The sequence below is a fragment of the Monodelphis domestica genome, chromosome 7 (assembly GCF_027887165.1).
Source record: "Monodelphis domestica isolate mMonDom1 chromosome 7, mMonDom1.pri, whole genome shotgun sequence".
Lineage (NCBI taxonomy): Eukaryota > Metazoa > Chordata > Mammalia > Didelphimorphia > Didelphidae > Monodelphis > Monodelphis domestica.
The window spans coordinates 190,771,415-190,796,676 of NC_077233.1; the positions used below are offsets into that span (position 1 = coordinate 190,771,415).

The following is a 25,262-nucleotide window of genomic DNA, read 5'->3' on the forward strand; positions in this document are numbered from 1 at the left end:
CAGGTTTGGCTCTCTATCCACTAAACCACCTAACCGTCCCAATTAATATATTTTTGTTCATAACGTTAAATACTGGTGGGATTGTGGAGAAACCAATACACTAACTCATTGTTAGTCAAACTGTGAACTTATGGAATATTTTTGGAGAGTAATTTGGAATTATATAGGAATCATCGTGTATGTTCAACAAGAAAATATATTTTTAAATTTCATAATATAATTTTACATACATGTAAAATTGGAGTTGGCAATTATCCAGAGGTATACTAAAGGAATCTGGAATTTTATGAAAAAATGCAAAACAAGAAAAGTAGAACCAAAAAAATTTGTTTTAACTATGACTATGAAATAAAAAGGAATAAGAATGTACAAAGAATCCTAATGGGGACTTAGAAGCCATGACTGAACATTTTGTGATCTTTTATACATTTCAAATAATTAAATAATTATTAAGTAAAATTTATCTGGTTGCATTGATGTTTAGTGTTAAGCTTTAAATTAAAATATTTTACATATATAGTGATATAGATGGAAAAATATACATTCTCTCTCTTACACACATACATTTGATTCCTCCTTTTCTTTTATAATCTGAACCCTCTCTTTACTTGTTTTTCCTAGGATACTCTGGAATTTCAAAGCTGACCTGAATACTTTATAGATTTCCTAGAATGGATGCAAGTCACTGTCTAATCCAGTGTCTTTGGGGGCCTCAGATACATTAACTTGGGCCACCTGCTAGCTAGAGTCATGACTGGGAATTCAGAAGATTGAGTTCCAGTTCGCTATGGAGCTGAGTGAGGTTATCCATTCACTTGATCTCCCTGGGACTAATTTCTTAGTAAAATGAGGAAGGTTGAACTAACTAATGTTTGATTTTGTTCGAATTTGAAAGATATAGGTCTAGCTAGGTGGGCTTGGAGCCAGGAAAACTCCTCTTCCTGAATTCAAATCTGACCTTAGACATTTACTGGCTGTGTGTCTATGAGCAAGTCATTTAATCTTGTTTGCCTCAGTACCTCATTTGCAAAATGAAATGAAGAAGAAAGTGACAAACCATGCCAGAATCTCTGCCAAGAAAATCCCAAATGAGATTATGAGGAGCTGGACATGACTGAAAAATGGTTGAACAACAACAAGGACAACTAGATATGGCTTGGATCCACTATTTTAATGTGTTTGTGCTCTTCCTTCAGCATCCCATTAGATAAACACCTTCAAGATCATGAACGGTACAACATTATGAAAAAAAATCCAATAGCCCTGAGTCAAGCCAGTATTCAAAATTTCCATTTGTTTAATTTCATAAACTCCCACATTTCCCCAAGAGAACAAGTAAAGCAAGAGATTGATATTATTCCACCTTTTTATTTTTGGCATGTGTTATTACATCAATGACTGGGAAGATTTAGCCAAGTTATTCTTCTATACATCAACTGAGTATAAAAGTTTCCATTTGAATGACCTCCTAGCAAATATTCAATCCAAACAAAAGGAAGGTATTTTTCCTAGTACATGAGTGGCCAAGAAACCTTCATATTAGTCTCCCAACAGTTCCAGAAAAGTTCTTGGTAAGGGGGAAATGAGGACATTCCAGCCATATGGATCAGTAAAGGCACAGAGCAGAAAACACAGCTTTTATGCAGGAATAGAGAATATTCTGATTTGACTGCAATGGAGATTACATGGAGGAGAAACCCTTGAACCAAGGAGTAACAAGATTAGATCTCCATATAAAGTCAATTAGTGTGGTGGTACTATAAAAACTAGATTGAAAAAGGCAAAAGAAAAGAGAGAGGAAGACTTGTTAAGGAGCAATTTAAATATTCAGAGTCCTTATTAATAAGATCCTATTCAGGGTAGAAGGTTGAGGAATGGTAAGGAGTGGATAGATATACTGAGAGACAGTATGGAGAGATAAACTGACAGGAACTGCTACAACTTGGGATATAAGAGGCAAAAGAATGGGAAAAGTCAAGATAATGTTTCAAAAGATACAGCATATATAGTAATGCTAAGAATAGTGGACTTGGAGTCGAGACACCTGGATTTGAATCTCATCCTGAAACTGATGTGACTACCAACCACATTTAACCCTTTAAGCCTTAATCTCCTCATCTACAAAATGCAATTAATAACACTTGCAGTACCTACTTGCTAGGGTCCAGGAGTAGGACCTCCTTAGAAGACTTTCCAGAGTAAAAAAGGATTACAGAAACTTTGGTGAATTGGAAAAAGGGTTCTGCCATACATTCCTGAGTTCTCAGGTTTCTGGATTTTTTTTGGGGGGGGGCTTGCTCTTGGGAACCTTCTGATTACAATTTTAATGTGGGTTCAAAAGGAGGAATAGAAGCTCTCCCAGATCTCTAGGTTTTTCCTGATGCTTTGTGGGAGATGGAAGATTGGTTAATAATCCCTGCTACTCTAAGCACAGGATGAAAAGCATGAATTGAAATTTCTTTGTGGAATCACTTATGGAGGCATGCAGACTTCAAGCAGTTGGTCCAAACTGGAGATAAAGAGAGGAAAGAGAGAACCGAGATAAGATCAGGTTGAGATAAAGCAGATTTCCAGACCACAAGTACTTTGTTTTCCTGCTTCTGAGAACTTTTCTAAAGAAACTCTCACTATTAAAAACAAAACAAAACAAAAATTGAAACTGCTCAAGCCCTTTGACTTCTGCCCACCTCAATCCAAATGAGAGAAAGAATGGAAGAATCAGAAAAAAACGAATCCACTATGTCTCTAGTGTTACTGTAGTTTGCTATTCGAAACATTGTTTCATTAGTGCATTACACTATCACCTGTTGTTAATAAATACATGGCCATTAACAGTGAATTGTCAGATCTTATGATTGAGGTGGTAAAAGAAGCCCATTGAAAATGGGAGCTTAAGCTAATTGGCAAAAAAGATTTCGTATGTTTTGACAATATTTTTCAGACCATACCCTCTACAAAGCATGCTATTCATGAGTAACTGCTCTGCCATCTGGTGGCCAAACAATATATTATGCCCCCCCCCCACCCAGTCCCCTTCTCTGCCCCTTCCATAAACTGTTTTAAGGAATTGATGCATCAGATGAAAATGTGCTCTCTCTGAAATATTAGAGAACAAGAAAAAGAGCCCAGAGTGGTCACAGCTGACACCAAATGCACCTTTAACTGCATCGAGCACTGCCCTCTGTCAGAGGGGTAAAGTAGGTTTTATAGATCATAGATGACTACATAATGTCAGTTATAATAATTATTTTACACTGACATTTTGAACATAGGGAGCTTGGAAAATACTAGGGCCAATGGTAGAAGTAGAAGGAATAGACTAGGAGAAAGGGTGGTAAACTTGGTTTGGAAAATGTTGAATTTTGCATGGAGGGACAACGAATTAGAGAGATCTTGTAGCCAATTAGAATATGGATTTGGAGCTTAGCTGATAAATTAGAAGAGGAGATCAGAAGCAGGGGACTATCTGTAGAGATGATGATTGAAGTGAGAGAAATTCATAAAATTGTTTATAGCAAAAACAAAGCCATTGAAATTTACATTGTTCTAATACTTATAATCTATATGATCTAGAACAGTGATGGAGAACCTTTTAGAGGCCGAATGTTAAAACTGCAACCCTCACAGCACATGTGAGCTGCCCCCTTATCCGAGACAGGGGAGGAAAGAAGTACTTCCATTGAGCTACAGAGCAGAGGGGTGGGTGATGTGAATAATGTCCTCTGGTGTAGTGGAGAGGAGGAGGGGAGCTGGCCCCTCTGACATGCATGTCATAGGTTTGCCAGCATGATTCTAGAATAAGTCTAAGTTTTTTTCAGTCATGGTTTCCACACAGGAAAAGAAATCACAAGAACTCTTCCCATGAAGTACATTTCCCAAAGGATAGAGGAGCAAAGAGCGAGCATTAAAAGTGACTTCCTTTCATTTCTAAAATGTATAAGGACTATTAGGATTGGCAATGAGGTGCGAAGCTATCACTCTTTGTGGATGATATGATGGTTTACTTAAAGAATCCTAGAGAATCAACCAAAAAGCTAGTAGAAACAATCAACAATTTTAGCAAAGTTGTAGGATACAAAATAAACCTGCACAAATCATCAGCATTTCTATATATCTCCAACACAGCTCAGCAGCAAGAATTAGAAAGAAAAATTCCATTTAAAAACACCCTAGACAAAATAAAATACTGAGGAATCTTACTGCTGAGAAAAATGTAGGAACTATATGAACACAATTACAAAACACTCCACACAATTAAAACTAGATCTAAACAATTGGAAAACCAATGATTGCTCATAGGTGGGACAAGCTAACAATAAAAATGGCAATCCTACCCAAATTAATCTACTTATTTAGTGCCATACCCATTGAACTACCAAAAAACTTTTTACTGAATTAGAACAAAAACATAACAAAGTTCATTTGAAAGAACAAAAGATCAAGGATATCCAGGGAAATCATGAAAAAAAATGCAAAGGAAGGAGAACTTGCAGTCCCAAATCTCAAACTATACTATAAAGCAGTGATTATCAAAACAATTTGGTACTGGCTAGAGACAGAAGAGAGGATAAGTGGAATAGACTTGGGGTAAATGACCTCAGCAAGACAGTTTATGGTAAACCCAAAGATCCCAGTTTTTGGGACCAAACCCCACTTTTTGATAAAAACTGCTGGGAAAATTGGAAGACAGTTTGGGAGAGATTAAGTTTGGATCAACATCTCACACCCTACACCAAGATAAACTTAGAATGGGTGAATGACCTGAATATAAAGAAAGAAACTATAAGCAAATTAGGCGAACATAGAATAGTATACTTGTCATATCTTTGGGAACAGAAAGACTTTAAAACCAGGCAAGAACTAGAAAAAAACCCCACAAAATATAAAATCAATAGTTTTGATTACATCAATTTAAAAAGTTTTTGTACAAACAAAACTAATGCATCCAAAATTAGAAGGGAAGCAACAAATTGGGAAAAAATCTTCATTACAAAAACCTCTGACCAAGGTCTAATTACTCAAATTTATAAAGAGCTAAACCAGTTGTACAAAAAAATCAAGCCATTCTCCAATTGAAAAATGGGCAAGGGACATGAATGGGAAATTTTCAGGTAAAGAAATCAAAATGATTAATAAACACATGAAAAAATGTTCTAAATCTCCTATAATCAGAGAGATGCAAATCAAAACAACTCTGAGGTATCACCTCACACCTAGCAGATTGGCTAACATGACAGCAAAGGAAAGTAATGAATACTGGAGGGGATGTGGCAAAGTTGGGACATTAATGCATTGCTGGTGCAGTTGTGAATTGATCCAACCATTTCTGGAGGACAATTTGGAATTATGTCCAAAGGGTGATAAAAAAACTATCTATCCTTTGATCCAGCCATAGCACTGCTGGGTTTGTACCCCAAAGAGATAATAAGGAAAAAAATATGTACAAAAATATTCATAGCTGCGCTGTTTGTGGTGGCAAAATATTGGAAAATGAGGGAATGCCCTTCAATTGGGGAATGGCTGAACAAATTGTGGTACATGTTGGTGATGGAATACTATTGTGCTCAAAGGAATAATAAAGTGGAGGAATTCCATGGGGACTGGAACAATCTCCAGGAACTGATGCATAGTGAGAGGAGCAGAACCAGGAAAGCATTGTACACAGAGACTGATACACTGTGTTACAATCGAATGTAATGGACTTCTCCATTAGTGGCAAAGCAATGACCCTGAACAACTCGGAGGAACCTACAAGAAAAACCACTATCCACATCCAGAGGAAACATTGTAGGAGTAAAAACACAGAAGAAAAACAACTGCTTGATTACATGGGTGGAGGGGATATGGTTGAGGACATAGACTCTAAATGAATATCCTAGTGTAAACAACAACAGGGAAATGGGTTCTGATCAAGGACACAAGTAATATCCAATGAAATTAAGTGTTGGCTGTGGGAAGAGTGGGTGGAGGGGAGGGAGGGAAATAATGTGATTATTGTAACCAAGGAATAATGTTCTAAATTGACTAAATAAACTTATTCAAATGGATAAATTAAAATGTATAAGGACTGATTCATATTTATAACAATAAGAGTCATTCAGCAAATTATAAGTGGTTAAAGGCTATAAACAATCAATTAAGGAAGAAATCTAAGTTATAGCTATAGGGGAGAGGGGATGCTTCCAAGTCACTAGTAATTAGAGAAATGCAAATTGAACAATTATGAGGTTCTACTTCATACCTATAATATCAAAATTGACAAAAAATGAAAATATGACAAATATTGGAGGAATTGTGGGAAACATGTACTAATTTGCTATCAGAGCTCTCAACTAATATAGTCAATCTGAAAAGTAATTTGGAAATCTACCTTCAAACTTATTAAACTGTATGTCACCTTCAACTCAACGGTATTATTAGGTCTCTACTCAAAACAGATCAAAGAAAAATGAAAAGGCCCTATATGTTCAAAAATATTTACAGACGAAATTTTTATAGAGGCATAATTTCTTCATTAATTCTCCAGTCTATAGGTAACACCTTAGTTCCCAGTTCTTTGCCTCTACTGATCTCTAGAAAGAGAGGTGATAGATTCAAGATTCTGAAAGAGACATATTTTTTGATACAGCCAGCAAGATAATTTGGTTATTAGTAGAGAAAATAAATTCTTGATCATTCAGAATGTCACTGAGAACTTGGAGCTTGAAAAGGAGTAACAGAAACAGAGATACAATCATGGCCACAAAAGTGTACCCTTCCTATCCATGTACCTGTGGTGTTATGTTAGAGAACTACCTAGTACTCTAATGTACAGAGGGAGCTAGACTTTGGTGTGAACTGGAATGGCCTAAGTATTTTGTACCTGTGAGGCAAGTTTCAGGGTAAGGAGAGGGGAAGGAGAGGAAGCAACTTGAAGGCATGATTTGTGGCCAACAGCATACACTATCCTGACCAGTGAGAAAGATTTGACACTCCAATAACTGCTTGCAAGTTAAATGAATACTCACTATTATACTCCCCTATTCCTGCAATGCATGAAGATGGCAATTTTACTAAGGAAATGGTCTTTCTTTTGTAGCTTAGAAAAATGAAGTTAATTAAATTGTTAACTGTGATGAAAAAGGTATGAAGAACTGAAACAGTACTGGATTTGAAAGACATGAGAATGACTGGTAGGTGGGGATGGTCAATAAGTGAATGACATTATATTAAACAAGACAAATAAAAGCAAATAAACCAAGGAAGTGAGCGAAGTGGTAAAGTCCAGTCTCCTAGTCAAAGGTCCTGATTGTCATACCTATAAAATGAGGGAACTGGACTACATGATTTCTAATTCTCCCCCAGTAAATTTGGCAGTCCTATGAGACACCATTAAAGGAAACAAAATTGAAACAATTAGAGAGGTAAGAGGAAAACCAGAAGGATTTTTTTCCTCCTCTCCAAAGCCAAGGAAAGTAAAGTCTCTGCTAAAGGAGAGAAACCAAAAAAAAAAAATTATGCTAAAAGATAAACAAGGAAAAAGATTGAAAAAAAGGCTTTGATAACTTTATCATCTCCAAAAAACTTAAGCAGTATTTTATTTTTCCTCAATTATAAAAAACCATTTTTAACATTAATTTTAAAATATTTTGAGTTTCAGATTTTCTTTCTCCCACCCTTCTCCTCTCTCTGAGATGGTAAGCAATCTGATATAGATTTTACATGTGCAGTCATATAAAGCTTTTCCCCATATATGTCATTTGTGGAAGTGCTAAAAAAAAGAAAAGAAAAAAAGTGAAATCAGAGTATATTTCGGTCTACATTTAGACTCCATCAGTTCTTTCTCTGAAGCCAGATGGCATTTTTTACCATAAGCCTCTGAGATTACCTTGAATCACGGTATTGCTGAGAATAACTATGTTATTCTCTAAAAATATTGCTGTTATGGCATACAGAGTTCTTCTGGTTCTGCTCACTTTACATCAGTTCATATAAGTCTTTCCAGGTTTTTCTGAAATCATTCTGCTCATTATTTTTTTTATAGAATAGTGTTCCATTAAAATCATATATCACAACTTGTTCAGCCATTATCATTAAAATGTCAGCAAGAATTCTCCATGATATAGGAGGGAAAAAATTCCACATTACCTTGAGTTAAGGAAAACATGAGCTATGGCTAACTGGAGGCAACAACTTTAGATTTTTCAAGAGGGTTAGCAGTGAAAGAGTGGAAAATTGCTAACATAGAAGATAGCTTAAAAATTGCTCTAATTGAATAATATTCATTCATAATATTTATTTTATAATTTATTTTATAATATTTCTAATAGCAATAGTTATTAAAATATTAAAATAGCTATAGTAGATGAATAAAATTTTTTTTTTCTGGAACCAAAATAATAAAGAGTAACAGCAATATTGTAGGATGATCAATTGTGGGAGACTTAGCTACTCTCAGAAATACAATGATCCAGGACAGTTCTGAGGGACATACGATGATGAATGCTATCCATCTCCAGAGAAAGAACTGTTGGAGTCAAAATGTAGACCAAAGCATACTATCCTTCACATTAGTTTATTTCTGGCTTTATTTTGGGATTTTGGTTTTATATGAGTATTCTCTTACAACAATGAACAATATGGAAGTGTGTTTTACATGATAATGCAATCAGATCAAATTGTTTGCCATCTCTGTGAGGGGGGAGAAAAAAGGGGAAGTAAGCAAATTGGATCTTATAATTTCAGAAAGCGTATATTCGAAATTATTATTGGGGGCAGCTAGGTGGCTCAGTGGATTAAGATTCAGGCCCAGAGTCAGGACATCCTGAGTTCAAATCTGGAGTCAGACACTTCTTAACTGGGATACCCTGGGCAAGTCACTTAACCCCGTTGCCTAGCTCTTACCACTCTTGCCTTGGAACCAATATATAATATTGATTCTGCAATTGAAAGTAAGGAATTGTTTTAATTGTTTTTACATGTAATTGGGGAAAATAAAATAAAATAGCTTTGAATTTAAAAAAAAAAGAGAGAAAGAAAGAATTCTGGAGAAATGAGCATAATTGAAGTAGATGAGAAAGAAGAAGTAAGAGGAGGACAAGTCTTAGACTGCAGAAGAAGAAATGGTATTTGGGGCATTGGTCCTAAAAGACAGAAAAAAATGGTAGCAAAGTCTGAACTTGAGATTAGCTTCAAAAAGGACAAGAAGTAATGTTAGAAAATGTAACAACAAAAGTACGAAAGGGAATAGGGGTGTTTCTTGTTCTTTCTAGGCTCTCCTTTCTTTTTATTTCACTCATTCCTTCTATAACAATCATTTTGGCATACTGTTTGTGGGATTCTAGAAGCTTAATAAAATGAAAAGTTGGCCAGTATGGACATTTTTGACTAAGTCATTTTATGTTCAGCAAATCTTTGAACAAAAAGTCCTCTTTGATCACTGAAGACTGATGTCATTTATTTCTCTTTAGGATTCCTCTGGGAATTATTTTATTTCCCACTTATTTGGAAATTAACCAGAGGCATATCCCCAGAGGTTGTCAGAAACAAAGAAAAGGTACCATCTTTTCCAAAATATTTATATTAGTACTTTTGGTGATGGTGAAAAAAATGGAAACAAAGTTAATGCCTGTTCATGGGCAGAATGACTGCACAAACTGTGTTGGATAATTGTAATAGACTATTACTATATTCTAAGAAATAACAAACCAGAAGAATTCAGAAATAGCTGGGAGGACTTATATGAACTAGAACCGAGCAAAGCAAACAGAGCTAACAGAACAATTTGCATAACGACTACAAATAGTTTAAAGAAAACCTCAAAATATATAAAAATGCTGTTTAATGAAAGGGTCCACTCAGAAAAACCAGTCAACAAGTGCTTGCTATGTTCCTGGATAAGCATGAGGGATACAAAGAAAAAAATCACTGCCTTCCCGTTACTTGCAATCTAAAAGGAGAGACATGTACATAAATAGGTATATGAAAAATACATATGGAGTCGATGGAAATGAGGGAAAGGCACTAGAGAGAGGGGAGAGGGAAGAAAAAAGGAAAGGGGGTCAAGAAAAAAATTCCTGCTGAATTCTAAAAAGGACTTGAGCTAAATCTTCAAAGATTTTAAGGAGTCTATGAGGTAAGAATACATTCCAGACTGACAGTAAAACATACCTCTCATCTCTTTCTGGAGAAGTGGTAGAACATGGATTCAGACTAAGCATATATTATTAGACACAGTCAATATATTTGTTTTGCTTAACTATTCATCTTTGTTATAAGGAAAGATTCTGATTAAAGTAGAGAAGATAATTGGAAGTTTGTAATGCTTTAAGAGAAAAGCATCAATTAAACGTTAAAATTGTTTCTAAAAGAAATTAACCAGATATTGTCTTGTGACATCTCTCCTACTGTTTCCTTGAACTGTAAGTTGCAGTCCATATGCTCTTTTCCCAGTCAAAAACTTATCAAACTGACAGTCTTCATTGTTGGGAAATACTTCTTGACATTCAGCCTAAATATTTTTCCCTCATTGTTTCCAGATTCATAATTAAATTCACTGTAATTCATAACTTTGAGGTCAATAGTTTCACCAGGAAGAACCAACAGAGCTCTTAATGAATGAAGAGCTCTTAACCTATTATTTTGTGTTTTAGACTCTAGCAGTCTGGTGAAGCCAATGGACTTTGCCTCAGAATATCATTTTTAAATGCACAGAATTCATTGGATTACAAAGGAACCCAAATGTATTGAAACAGACTTCTCAAAATATTAAAAAAACAAATTTATGAACCTCAAGTTATGAACTCTTGCTCTAACGTAGGCTTAAAATAAATTTAAATTGGTTTAAGAAAGGATAAAGCATCATTTTGTATGTGGTTAAACATGCCAGTGAAAATCATCTAATCAAACATTAACACCAATATCTAAGTCCACATAGTTTTTTTTCTAAATGGTGCCTTTGTCAAGTTTACCAAGTTTCAGTAAGCAAATTAAATGATTGGAGTTTTAAGTTATGCTACTTGCCATCTCTTCTTCATTTAGCCAAATCATGGCAAAGTAATTCACATTTAGTGTTACTTAGGTGATTCTGATGGCCAATTGTCCCAGGAAGATCATACTATTTAAAATTTTATGGAAATTAATAACTAACAAACTTGTTCATAAATATCATTACAAAACCATGACAATGTATAATGCTTCACAGTTTACAAAGAACTTCCATATACTTTATCATATTGATCCTTGCAATAATCATGCAAGATTGATGGGGGTAAATATTCTCATTCCTTTTAGAAAGATGAGGAAACTAAAGTCAAGTAATTTCCCCAATTCACACAACTAGTTTGAGAAAGAATATAATTTGCACTCAGGTTATTAAACTTTAAGTTCTATGATCTATGCACTAAATCATACAGGGTAAGTAAATTCCCTCCCTTAAACTCCTCTCCTCAATTTATGACCTTCCTTGTCACAAAAAAAGAACTATTTTTATTTTATTAGAAACAGAAAGATACTCTAATATTTATTAGATACCCAAAAACCTGCAACAAATAAGGGAGGGATTATCAATGACATTCTGAAAAGTAGAAGACTGATCCTGGCTAACAGAAAGCAGTACTGTTCACTCTAACTCAATCTGGACAATGAGAAAATGTTAAGCATCTGTAAATGTTGTTAAAAGTTTGTATTATTATCAAGAGAGTTGAACCAGATAAGTATTTCTATTCCATTTCAGTTGTAGATTAATTACACATAATTTGACTCCAGTGCTGCACCAGAACAAGCCACCATAAATAAATAAATAAGAGTTTGGTTACCAGTGTGGACCAGTTATAATCAATTCCTCCAAACACTAGTTCATCATATGAAACTTCCTCTGTATTGATTGATATCTTGTAACTCAAGAAGAGCAAATGAAATATTAAGAGAATTCGAATGAATGGTACCTTTCAAGAAATAAAGGGGCCCAAGACTTCCGGTCAAGATGGTGGCTTAGAGAAAGCAAAAGTTCAGATCTCCAGAAACCCTTCCCTACCGAAATCAAACTCTATGCTCCTAAGGCACCGAAATTCAAAACAAACAACAGCATAGACCCCGGGAATCCTCTTCCTGGACCTGGACCTGGATCAAAAGGTATGGCCCCCCAAAAGCCAGAACATGAGATCACTCAGACCTAAGGGGTAGGCAGAAGGAAGGTCCCAGGACCCATCCCCCCAACCCAGAGCTCTGAGTCCGAGGCAGCAGAGGGAAACTCAGAGCCTCAGGGCCGGCTATCCTGAAGGCCACTCTCTGAAAACAACCTGACCCAGTCAAGGGAGCACCCAGACAGCAGGGAAACAGAGAGAGACGGAGAGCTTGTAACCCCCTGACCAGATACTTCCATTTGAGTCTCACCAAAGGTCCCTGCCTCAGGGCATACTCAGTCTTAGGTTAATCCTATCACCAGCCCTAAGAGCTCCAGTAAGCCATGGCCCCTCCCCCCTCAGAGAGCAGGGTCCTCTGAAACAACAGTAACCCTCAGGGCTGGCAAAAGGGCCTCTGGAGCCGGCTATTCTGAAGGCCACATCCTGAAAACAACCTGACCCAGTCGCTGGGGCACCCAGACAGCAGGGAAACAGAAAGAGACAAGGGGGTAGCCTGCAGCCCCCTGGCTGGATCCTTCCATCCGAGTCTCAAGGTCCCTGCCTCAAAGCATACTCAGTTCAAACCAGAGAAAGTTAATCTTATCAGGAGCCCTCAAAGCTCGGGGAAGCCGCAGCCCCTCCCCCCTCAGAGTGCTGGCTCTCCTGGCAGGCTAAGGCACAGAAACAAACACCCCAAGGAAAAGGCCAAGCCAGGCTCAGAGCATGGAAGTAAGGCAACAGAGAAGCATCAGGAGGGAACTGAGGAGGGCAGTAACAGGAAAACACCAACAATTCCTGGCTTCCCTGGGAAGACAGAACAACAACTGCAGAGAAAGGACAATCTACCTAGGGCTAAAACCTCTGAACACCAGACAGAGATAAGAAAAGCCAGTCCTCCCCCATCAGATAGAGATGGCAAACTCCACAGAAGCACAAAAGCCCCAAAATTCCAAGAAAAACAAGAAGAAGGGGGAGACTTTGGACACATTTTATGGAACAAAAATACAAGATACAGAGGAGATAGAAGAGGAAACACAAGCAAATACTCCGAAACCTTCCAAAGGAAATGGAAACTCTCCACAAACCCATGAAGAATTTGAATCAGAAATGACCAAAAAGATGGAAGCCTTCTGGGAGGAAAAGTGGGAAATAATGGAAAAGAAATTCACGCATCTACAAAACCAGTTTGACCAAACTGAAAAGGAAAACCAGGCTTTAAAAGTCAGAATCAGGCAACTCGAAGACAACGAGCAAGAATTAATAAAGCAAAGCCAAAAGACCAAGAAATTAGAAGAGAACATGAAATATCTCACTGACAAGGTGACAGACTTGGAAAATAGAGAAAGAAGAGATAATTTAAGAATAATTGGACTTCCAGAAAATCCAGAAATAAACAGCAAACTCGACATCATAATACAAGATATAATCAAAGAAAACTGCCCAGAGATTCAAGAACAAGGGGGCAATACAGCCACTGACAGAGCTCACAGAACATCCTCTACACTAAATCCCCAAAAAGACAACTCCCAGGAATGTAATTGCCAAATTCCAAAGCTTTCAAACAAAGAAAAAATCCTAAAAGAAGCCAGAAAAAGACAATTTAGATATAAAGGAATGCCAATCAGGGTCACACAAGACCTTGCAAGTTCTACTCTGAATGATCGTAAAGCATGGAACATGATTTTCAGAAAGGCAAGAGAGCTGGGTCTTCAACCAAGAATCAGCTATCCAGCAAAACTGACTATATACTTCCAAGGGAAAGTATGGGCATTCAACAAAATAGAAGATTTCCAAGTTTTTGCAAAGAAAAGACCAGAGCTCTGTGGAAAGTTCGATATTGAAAAACAAAGAGCATGGAATACATGAAAAGGTAAATATGAAGGAAAGGGAAAAGGAGAAAAATATTATCTTTTTCTTTTACCCAAACTCTCTTCTATAAGGACTACATTTATATCAATCTATGTATACTAACATGTGGGGGAAATGTAATGTGTAAATAGGGGTAAAAGAAAGACCAAATAGAATAATAATCTTTCTCACACAAAGATTCACACAGGAAGGGGAGGGGAAGAAAACACCTATAAGAAGGAGAGGAAGAGAGTTTTTACTTAAACCTTACTCTCAGGGAAATCAACTCTGAGAGGGAAGAACATCCAGATCCATTGGGATCGTGAATTCTATCTTACCCAACAAGGGAAGGGAGAAGGGAAAAGCAAGGGGGGAGGGGGGAAGGGAACACAAAAAGGGAGGGAAGAAGAGGGGGGAGGGGGAGGGAACAAAAAGGGAGGGACTAGAAAGGGAAACATATCAAGGGAGGGGACAAGGGGGACTGATTTAAAGTAAATCACTGGACTAAAAGGTAGAGCTGAAGAAGAAAGGTTAGAATTAGGGAAGGATATCAAAATGCCAGGGAGTCCACCAGTGACAGTCATAACTTTGAACGCGAATGGGATGAACTCACCCATAAAACATAGACGAATAGCAGAATGGATTAGAATCCAAAACCCTACCATATGTTGTCTTCAAGAAACACACATGAGGCAGGTAGACATGCACAAGGTCAGAATTAAAGGATGGAGTAAGACCTTCTGTACCTCAACTGACAGAAAGAAGGCAGGAGTTGCAATCATGATATCTGATAAAGCCAAAGCAAAAATAGACCTGATCAAAAGGGATAGGGATGGTAATTAAATTCTGTTAAAAGGGACTTTAGATAATGAGGAAATATCACTAATCAACATGTATGCACCAAATAATATAGCACCCAAATTTCTAATGGAGAAACTAGGAGAATTGAAGGAAGAAATAGACAGTAAAACCATATTAGTGGGAGACTTAAAACAACCATTATCAAATTTAGATAAATCAAATCAAAAAATAAATAAGAAAGAGGTAAAAGAAGTGAATGAAATATTAGAAAAATTAGAATTAATAGATATATGGAGAAAAATAAATAGGGATAAAAAGGAATACACCTTCTTCTCAGCACCACATGGCACATTCACAAAGATTGACCATACATTAGGTCACAGAAACATGGCACACAAATGCAGAAAAGCAGAAATAATAAATGCAGCCTTTTCAGATCACAAGGCAATAAAAATAATTATCAGTAATGGTACATGGAAAACCAAATCAAAAACTAATTGGAAGTTAAACAATATGATACTCCAAAATCGTTTAGTTAGAGAAGAAATCATAGAAACAATTAATAATTTCACCAAGGAAAATGACAATGGTGAGACATCCTTTCAAACCTTTTGGGATGCAGCCAAAGTGGTAATCAGAGGTAAATTCATATCCCTGAGTGCATATATTAACAAACTAGGGAGAGCAGAGATCAGTCAATTGGAAATGCAAATAAAAACACTCGAAAGCAATCAAATTAAAACCCCCCAGCAGAAAACCAAACTAGAAATCCTAAAAATTAAGGGAGAAATTAATAAAACCAAAAGTGATAGAACTATTGATTTAATAAATAAGAAAAGAAGCTGGTACTTTGAAAAAACAAACAAAATAGACAAAGTACTGGTCAATCTAATTAAAAAAAGCAAGGAAGAAAAGCAAATTAACAGCATCAAAGATGAAAAGGGGGACAGCACCTCCAATGAAGAGGAAATCAAGGCAATCATTAAAAATTACTTTGCCCAATTATATGGCAATAAATACAGCAATCTAGGTGATATGGATGAATATATACAAAAATACAAACTGCCTAGACTAACAGAAGAAGAAATAGAATTCTTAAATAATCCCATATCAGAAAATGAAATCCAACAAGCCATCAAAGAACTCCCTAAGAAAAAATCCCCAGGGCCTGATGGATTCACAAGTGAATTCTATCAAACATTCAGAGAACAGTTAATACCAATACTATACAAACTATTTGACATAATAAGCAAAGAGGGAGTTCTACCAAACTCCTTTTATGACACAAACATGGTATTGATTCCAAAACCAGGCAGGTCAAAAACAGAGAAAGAAAACTATAGACCAATCTCCCTAATGAATATAGATGCAAAAATCTTAAATAAGATACTAGCAAAAAGACTCCAGCAAGTGATCAGAAGAGTCATTAACCATGATCAAGTAGGATTTATACCAGGGATGCAGGGCTGGTTCAATATTAGGAAAACCATCCACATAATTGACCACATCAACAAGCAAACTGACAAGAACCACATGATTATCTCAATAGATGCAGAAAAAGCCTTTGATAAAATACAACACCCATTCCTATTAAAAATACTAGAAAGCATAGGAATAGAAGGGTTGTTCCTAAAAATAATAAACAGTATATATCTAAAACCATCAGCTAATATCATCTGCAATAGGGATAAACTAGATGCATTCCCAATAAGATCTGGAGTGAAACAAGAATGCCCATTATCACCTCTACTATTTGACATTGTCTAGAAACACTAGCAGTAGCAATTAGAGAAGAAAAAGAAATTGAAGGCATCAAAATAGGCAAGGAGGAGACCAAGTTATCACTCTTTGCAGATGACATGATGGTCTACTTAAAGAATCCTAGAGATTCAACCAAAAAGCTAATTGAAATAATCAACAACTTTAGCAAAGTTGCAGGATACAAAATAAACCCACATAAATCATTAGCTTTTCTATATATCTCCAACACAGCTCAGCAGCAAGAACTAGAAAGAGAAATCCCATTCAAAATCACCTTAGAGAAAATAAAATACCTAGGAATCTACCTCCCGAGACAAACACAGGAACTATATGAACACAACTACAAAACACTCTCCACACAACTAAAACTAGACTTGAGCAATTGGAAAAACATTAACTGCTAATGGATAGGACGAGCCAATATAATAAAAATGACCATCCTACCCAAACTTATTCATCTATTTAGTGCCATACCCATGGAACTCCCAAAAAATTTCTTTACTGATTTAGAAAAAAAACATAACAAATTAATTTGGAAGAACAAAAGATCAAGGATATCCAGGGAAATAATGAAAAAAAAAACACAAATAATGAGGGCCTTGCAGTCCCAGACCTTAAACTATATTACAAAGCAGCAGTCATCAAAACAATTTGGTTCTGGATAAGAGACAGAAAGGAGGATCAGTGGAATAGACTGGGGGCAAGAGATCTCAGCAAGACAGTATACGATAAACCCAAAGATCCCAGCTTTTGGGACAAAAATCCACTATTCGATAAAAACTGCTGGGAAAATTGGAAAATAGTGTGGGAGAGATTATGAATTGATCAACACCTCACACCCTACACCAAGATAAATTCAAAATGTATCAATGACGTAAACATAAAGAAGGAAACCATAAGTCAATTGGGTAAACACAGAATAGTATATATGTCAGACCTTTGGGAGGGGAAAGACTTTAAAACCAAGCAAGACATAGAAAGAGTCACAAAATGTAAAATAATAATTTCAACTACATCAAATTAAAAAGCTTTTGTACAAACAAAAACAATGTAACTAAAATCAGAAGGGAAACAACAAATTGGGGAAAAAATCTTCATAGAAACCTCTGACAAAGGTTTAATTACTCAAATTTATAAAGAGCTAAATCAATTGTCCAAAAACCCAAGCCATTCTCCAATTGATAAATGGGCAAGGGACATGGATAGGCAGTTTTCAGATAAAGAAATCAAAACTATTAATAAGCACATGAAGAAGTGTTCTAAATCTCATAATCAGAGAGATGCAAATCAAAACAACTCTAAGGTATCACCTCACACCTAGCAGATTGGCTAACATAATAGCAAAGGAAAGTAATGAATGCTGGAGGGGATGTGGCAAAGTAGGGACATTAATTCACTGCTGGTGGAGTTGTGAACTGATCCAACCATTCTGGAGGGCAATTTGGAACTATGCCCAAAGGACGATAAAAAAAAGTCTACCCTTTGATCCAGCCATAGCACTGCTGGGTCTGTACCCCAAAGAGATAATGGAGAAAAACACTTGTACAAGAATATTCATAGCTGCGCTCTTTGTGGTGGCCAAAAATTGGAAAATGAGGGGATGCCCATCAATTGGGGAATGGCTGAACAAATTGTGGTATATGTTGGTGATGGAATACTATTGTGCAAAAAGGAATAATAAAGTGGAGGAGTTCCATGGAGACTGGAACGACCTCCAGGAAGTGATGCAGAGTGAGAGGAGCAGAACCAGGAGAACATTGTACACACAGACTAATACACTGTGGTATAATCAAACGTAATAGACTTCTCCATTAGTGGTGGTGTAATGTCCCTGAACAATCTGTAGGGATCTAGGAGAAAAAACACTATTCATAAGCAGAGGACAAACTGTGGGAGTAGAAACACTGAGGAAAAGCAACTGCCTGACTACAGCGGTTGAGGGGATATGACAGAGGAGAGACTCTAAAGGAACACTCTAATGCAAATACTAACAACATGGCAATGGGTTCGAATCAAGAACACATGTGATACCCAGTAGAATCACGCGTTGGCTATGGGGGGTTGAGGGGGTGAGGAAAAGAAAATGATCTTTGTCTTTAATGAATAATGCTTGGAAATGATCAAATAAAATATTATAAAATTTAAAAAAAACATGATCAACCTGGAAATATGTGTTAAATTATAATACATGTTGAACCTATATCATATTAACTGGCATCTTGGGGAAGGTACAAGCAGAAGAGGGAGGGAGGGAATATGAATTGCAAAATGTCAGAAAATGATTATATTGAGAATTGTATCACACTGTAATCTGGAAAAAGTAATAAATTAAAATTTTTAAATGAATGAAAAATAAAAAGACATGACCCATATCCCCTATCTCATATTTACTTTCTATGTAGTAATCCCTTTTTGGCAATACGTAGAAAATTTTATTCCCAAAAATTCCTTAGAAAACTATTATTCCTAAACCTCTGTTAAATTCATTAGTGTTTAAAATCCTGAGTTCTTTTTAGGGAAGCCAGAGATCAATAATTTAACAAACATTTGTTGAGCACTTACTATGTTAGGCATTGTCATAGGTGACCAGAAAACAAAGAAAATTCATGATATAAATGAAGGAGACAATATGTATAGATAGACAATAAATAAGGTATTTTAGGGAGCTAGGAAAGCAACTAGCAGAGGAAATAATTGGGAAAGTATTGGTAAGGAAGGTTGTACTTGAGCTAAGTCTTGAGGGGAAACTAGGGATTTTCAGAGACAGAGGAGAGAAGGCATACTTTCCAGGAATGATAAAATCTTATAAGATAATCATGATTGATTTTCTCATGGATTTTCTCACTGAGAGCATATGAACTCCTTTAGATGTAAGGATACTTTAAATACAATAGTAATGAGGGATAATAAACTGTAATTTAAATGTTTAACCAAATGTTTTCCTTCAGTGGTGACATATTTAGTTTGAAAAAACAAATGTTCCATAGATATTACTGAAATAGCAGAATATGAATTATGTTTGATATTTGAAGTCAGTGGAAGAGGAGGCGGTTCAAAAGAAGAAACTTAAATAGCTCGAGTATGAAAGCACCTTTGAATATCACCAAAATATAGAGCTATATGAATATCCATAGAAAGGAGGGGGAAAGCATGAGTAGAAGGACTGAAAGGAGAAACAAAAACAACATTAAGGTGGGAATGGGCTACCAAGGGATTCATGGGATGAGCAATCTCTAACTGCAAGTATGGATATAAATGAAGAATGACATTCAGATAGTGTTTCTATATATATATCTCACAGATTGGTCAGGGAATATGAAGAATATTAGAGATAGAGGACACTTCTAGTCACCAGACTAGATAGAGGAAATAGAGAGTAAGTTCTTGATGTAGAACTCAATGGCAATAGCGAGAAAAGAAATGGTGAGGGGAAACTCTAGTTCTCTAAAAATCAGTTTGAAATATCCTATAGCTAAGATTGTAGGTGATAATAAATTCTTACCTTGCTTGATAATTTCTTGTCTCAAAAGGTAAATGGGGTTGGGGGTGAGGGGAAGTTAGGCAGTAAAATCTGATCTGGTTTTGATCAATAAGGAGATGTTACTGAAATAGAAATGATGACAACCTTAGAAGGAAATGTCATGTCCTGTGTTGGTTTCTGAGAGACAAAGAGAACAATGGGCATAGTTTGAAATATGCTCTAGATAATGGGAGCAAATTTTAAAGAGCTTAGAGATATCAAAGTGGATTCCCAGGGTTTGAGACCTTAAAAGAAATATCACCTCTAGAGGAGTAATATGTATTCTAAGAATTAAATGATATTTGGAGCAAATGACTGATGAAGATTCAAAGAAGTCTAAAGAGATAAATGTGATTACACAGGTTGTTTATTGATGTGTTCTGGATATGTAATTAGCCATTAGGGAAGACAGACAATAAAGGACTTTTAAAGATTCTTGATGAATGGATCAATCTTGAAATCAATGGAAATCTCTACTGGTATGCCACAATTAGCCCTATTCTGTTGAACATTTATATCAATGGCATAAATGAAGACAAAAATGAAGACACAATTTTTGAATGGCCAGCAATTGAGCATGATAGCTAACATAGAGGACAACAAAATCAGCATTCAAAAATATTTTGTCAGGCTTTAATAATAGAACAAATGTAATAAAATTTTATTTTTATAAGGTTAAAAGTAAAGTACTTCATTTGGTTTCAAAATATTTTGGGCAAGTTCTAGATAAAGAGGAAATACCTAGGAAGCAATTAATGTGAAAAATATCCTATGCATTTTAGTAAATTGAAAACTCAACATTAGTCACTAATATAACATGGCAGCTAAAAAAAGCAAATCTGGTTTTTGTATACATTAATATAATTATAGTTTCAAAAATAGTAACAGTAAGAGCTCCAAAGTACTCCTTTGTTCCCAGATCCCACCTGGAACATAGTGTCTAGTTCTGGGTGGCACATATCAGAAGGAACATAAACAAACTGAGTAATATTCAAAAAAGGAAGACTAGTTTGGAAAAGGAACTTAAACACAGTTTACACACATTTCAACGGAAGGAAATGGAGATAGGCTAAAAAAAAAAGACTTATCCTAGATTTTATTACTCTTAAACTATTTGAAAGTGATTTCAGCTCAATATAAGTCAAAACTTCCTAACATTAGCCTTCTAACATTAGAAGCTACCAAAATGAATTTGAATTATCTCATAAAAAAAGGATCCCCTGTTTCTGAAGGAAACTTCAAGGAAAACTCAGATTGTTGTACTGGGGCATATAGGAGACAATATTTATGCATTAGGTTTTGGGCAGGAATTAGACTAGATATTTTAGAGATTCTATGATTCCATATTAGTATAAATATCCAGAGATAGCATCTTGTAACAAGCTTTCTATGGAAAAAATGATATAGATTTTGTATCACTCTATATACTAGGGACACAATTTTATCTGCTGTATAACCAAATCTATGGATCAGCTAAGTACTGTGTTGTTAATTTTTTTTGATCACTTTGAATTGCATAGAATTCACCAGATAGAAATCAAATGGTCCTGAATATGTTGGTAAACCTTTAACAATCAGTTCTCAAGAAAGGGAGGGAAAAGGATACAAGGTACATTGTTAAGTTTAATCTAAATTATTCCTATGTTCTCTATCATTTTCATGAGAAATTTTTTTTAAAACTCAATAAATCAAGCTCTGAATTGTAGTGATTGTTGATTTCCAAAGTATCACTGAAGTATTATACTGAAAATTTAACTGATTCAAGAGGACTCTAGCACACTACTGCAAAGGGCCCAATAAAGATGATTCTGAAGCACCTAACTAGTTTAGGGATTAGACCTTGAGATTTGAATTTGTTTGACACTGAGTCATTTTGGTTGGGAAAACAATGAAAGCATTAGAATTGTCCCAGGCCCTGGTCTGAGACAGCCCTGAAATAACCCCAACTCCATGGAAAGCATTGTTTCATTCCTGCATGTTGGACTACCCACAAGTAGTGACCTAATACATTCTTTATGGGTTTGTGCTGTTTTTCTCAATCATACAATTTTTAAAATATATTAAATTATTTAAATGCATTCCGTAATCCTTATAATGCTTAAAATAATTTGTAGCATATTTGAGATTCACACCTAAAAGGCATGCCTGTCAAGGATTGAGAGTATGTGGAGGTGCTCACAAAGTTTCTATTACACAATATGGAGAGAAGAGAGAAGAAAGGGGTCCAAGATTAGCTGGAGGTAGCAGTTCTCTTTCTGGTGGCAAAGAACTGGAAGTCAAGGGAATAGCCATCAATTGGGGAATGGCTGAATAAGTTGTGGTATATGATTGTGATAGAATACTACTTCTCTATTAGAAACGATGACAAGATTAATTTTTTTAAAAACTTGGAAAGGCTTATATGAAATAATGAGTGAAATAAGTAGAACCAAGAAAATATTACATACAGCTACAGAATTAACATTTGAAGAATAACTTGTGACTGTTCACCTCTAAAGAGAGAACTGAGAAAAAGAAACATAAAAGACATAATTTATATATACTTTTTTGGTCAGGTGACCCTTTTTATGAAGAGGAGAGAGAAGGGAAGAAGTGGGAATGATACTTAGGAATTTCAATATAACCAACAAACAAATTGATAAATTTAAATAAATTTTTAAAAACTAGTTGGAGACATGGAGACATAAAGTAAGTAAGATATAAGCCAGAATGTGACAAAACTGTTCAAGGAGAAAGGACAGATATAGAAAGCAGAGATGGAATGAGTCATAACATCAAGCCCCTTGAGGTATTTCTCTACAGTCACTAAAAGAATTTAGCCCATCATTCTCTATAAAGATGGGGCTCAAATATTTATAATCTTTGATCAATCACTTAACTTCTCTGGGACTCAGATTTCTTATCACTAAAATGATGAAGTTATATCAGATGATCTCTAAGGTCACTACCAATTCTAAAACTTGCCATCCTTTAATCTAAATACTCCATTAGGGTTGCAACTAAAATCCCATTATGTTCTTGAGATGTGGTCCTCAACATCAGATTTTACCTCCATCACAATATTAGCTGTAGCTGACTCCCTCCCCCAAACTTCCCAGAGAGATACAATATAACAATAAGCTGGCATTCTCATTAGAGAACCATGTTTTTATTTTACATACTTACTTGATGAGAATTTTATTGCGAGTCCAGGCAATCTCAGGCTGGGGATAGGACTCTACTGCACACATAAAGGTGGCCACTTCTTCAACTAATGCATCTACTGTTTCAAGAGGAGTGGTGATGATAGGAGCTATAGAAAATAGAAAAATCAAAAAAGAAAAAAAAATTAAGCTATATTCCCCATTTAAAATCATGTTCCATGATAATTCACTACTAGTAGATTTGTGAACTAGGACAACTTTTTTCTTTAGTCAACAAACACTTATTTTTGGTTTTACACGTGAAATCATTCAAAACATATTTCCATGTTAGCAAGGTTGTAAAAGAAAATGCAGAAAGAACAACTTGGAACCATGGAAGAAAAACTACTAAAATGTTTGCAACCTTTAAAGAAGTTTCACTACTACGTTTATGCCTGGTGGAGGTAGGAGCCAATACCCATTATGAGGGTAGTAAGAAAAAAAAGTTATCTTGAGGCCAAGAAAGAGTCTGTACTTGATTCTGAAAATAAAACAAAGCTAAATACAAAACTAAATACTTATTGGGCATAAAGTATAATATTTGGCAATGTGTGAGATGAATTGGAGAAGAAATGACCAATAGGTGATATGAATAGTTAAGAAACTATTTTAGTAATTCAGAATGTGCTGATAGCTTCATATTTAGGAATAAAATAATGGAAATAGAGAATGGAAGGGTGGCTTATCTGAAAAAAATTAGACTTAAGTCAACTCTCAACTTCATACTGAGTCATCAGTGTGTATGTAGCAGTCTAAAATCTAATGTCACCTTTGGCTATAAATGCATAGCATCCAAGAATAAGGTGATAATTCTCTGTACCCTGCCCTGATCAGACATCTGGCATATCATGTCTAGTTATAGGCACTACAACTGAAGAAAGTCATTGATAAGATGGAATGTGTCCAAAGAAGGAAAACCAAGATGGTGAAAGGCCTTCAGCCCATGATGTACGATGATCTGTTGAAGGAACTAGAGATGCTTAGCCTGGAAAAGGGCCACAATAGATATCTACAATATTTGAAGACCCATCACTGGAGGAGGGATTAGTCTTGTTCTATTTTACCCCAAAGAGTAGAACTAGGTATAATGGGTAGTAGTTACAAGAAAGCAAATTTAAGTGTGATATCAGGGAAAACTTGGTAACAATTAGAACATTTCCAAAGTTACATGGATCTTTGTTATTGTTCAGTTGTGTCTAACTCTTTGTGACTCCATTTAGGATTTTCACAGTAAAGATACTGGATTGTTTGTCATTTCCTTCTCTAGCTCATATTACAGATGAGGAAACTGCAGTAATCTAGGTTAAGTGATTTGCCCAGGGACACAAAGCTACTTAGTGTATGAGGCTGGATTTGAATTTGGGTCTTCCTTATTCCAGATCTTGCATGCTCTCCACTGTATCACCTAGCTGACCCTCAGGAAAACAGTGGTTCTCTCTTATTGAAGATTTCTCAAGCTGGATGACTACTTGTCAGATATGTTATAGTGGAGTTTCTTTTTGTGACTGGATTGAACTAGATGATTGCTGGGGTCTCTTTCAATTTTGGGCTCTGTTATTCCAAGATTTAGGAGATTATATGAAGGAACACTAGACAGAATTTGGAGATAGACTGGCCAACATGTTTTTAAGGTTTCAATTGTCTGAATGACTACAGTTCACAGAATTGGTTCAGATAGTGATAATGGTGGGTGTTTTGAGGAGGGGAAATGAAGAAATGAGCTCAATTCTAGGCATGTTGAACTGAAACTATCATTGAGGTAGAGCTACTGAACAATGATTAGAATTCAATTGATTAGAAATTCAAAACTAGAATTTAAAAGAAAAGGTGGGGCCAAAGATATAAATTTGTTCATCAGAGGCACAGAGTGATAATTTAAGCCATGGAATAAGGTGAGGTCCCTGAGGAAAGGAAGGTAGTTCACACAAATGACTATTGACTCTGTAATGAATCATAAGGTTTAGAGATCAAAGGCACATTAGAAATATTCTAATCCAACTCCCTCATTTTACAAATGAAGAAATTGAGGCCTAGAAAGATGAAGCATTA

At 35.8% G+C, this 25,262-nt stretch overlaps 1 protein-coding gene across 1 annotated transcript in view; it reads right to left on the minus strand.

The window, feature by feature from the left end:
* The window catches only part of MUSK (muscle associated receptor tyrosine kinase), a 210,533-nt gene that overhangs the window by 166,442 nt on the left and 18,829 nt on the right, over positions 1-25,262 (minus strand). The window contains exon 2 of the mRNA XM_056806214.1: positions 23,197-23,323. Coding sequence (XP_056662192.1) covers positions 23,197-23,323 — 127 coding nt within the window. The remainder of the gene's footprint in view (positions 1-23,196; positions 23,324-25,262) is intronic.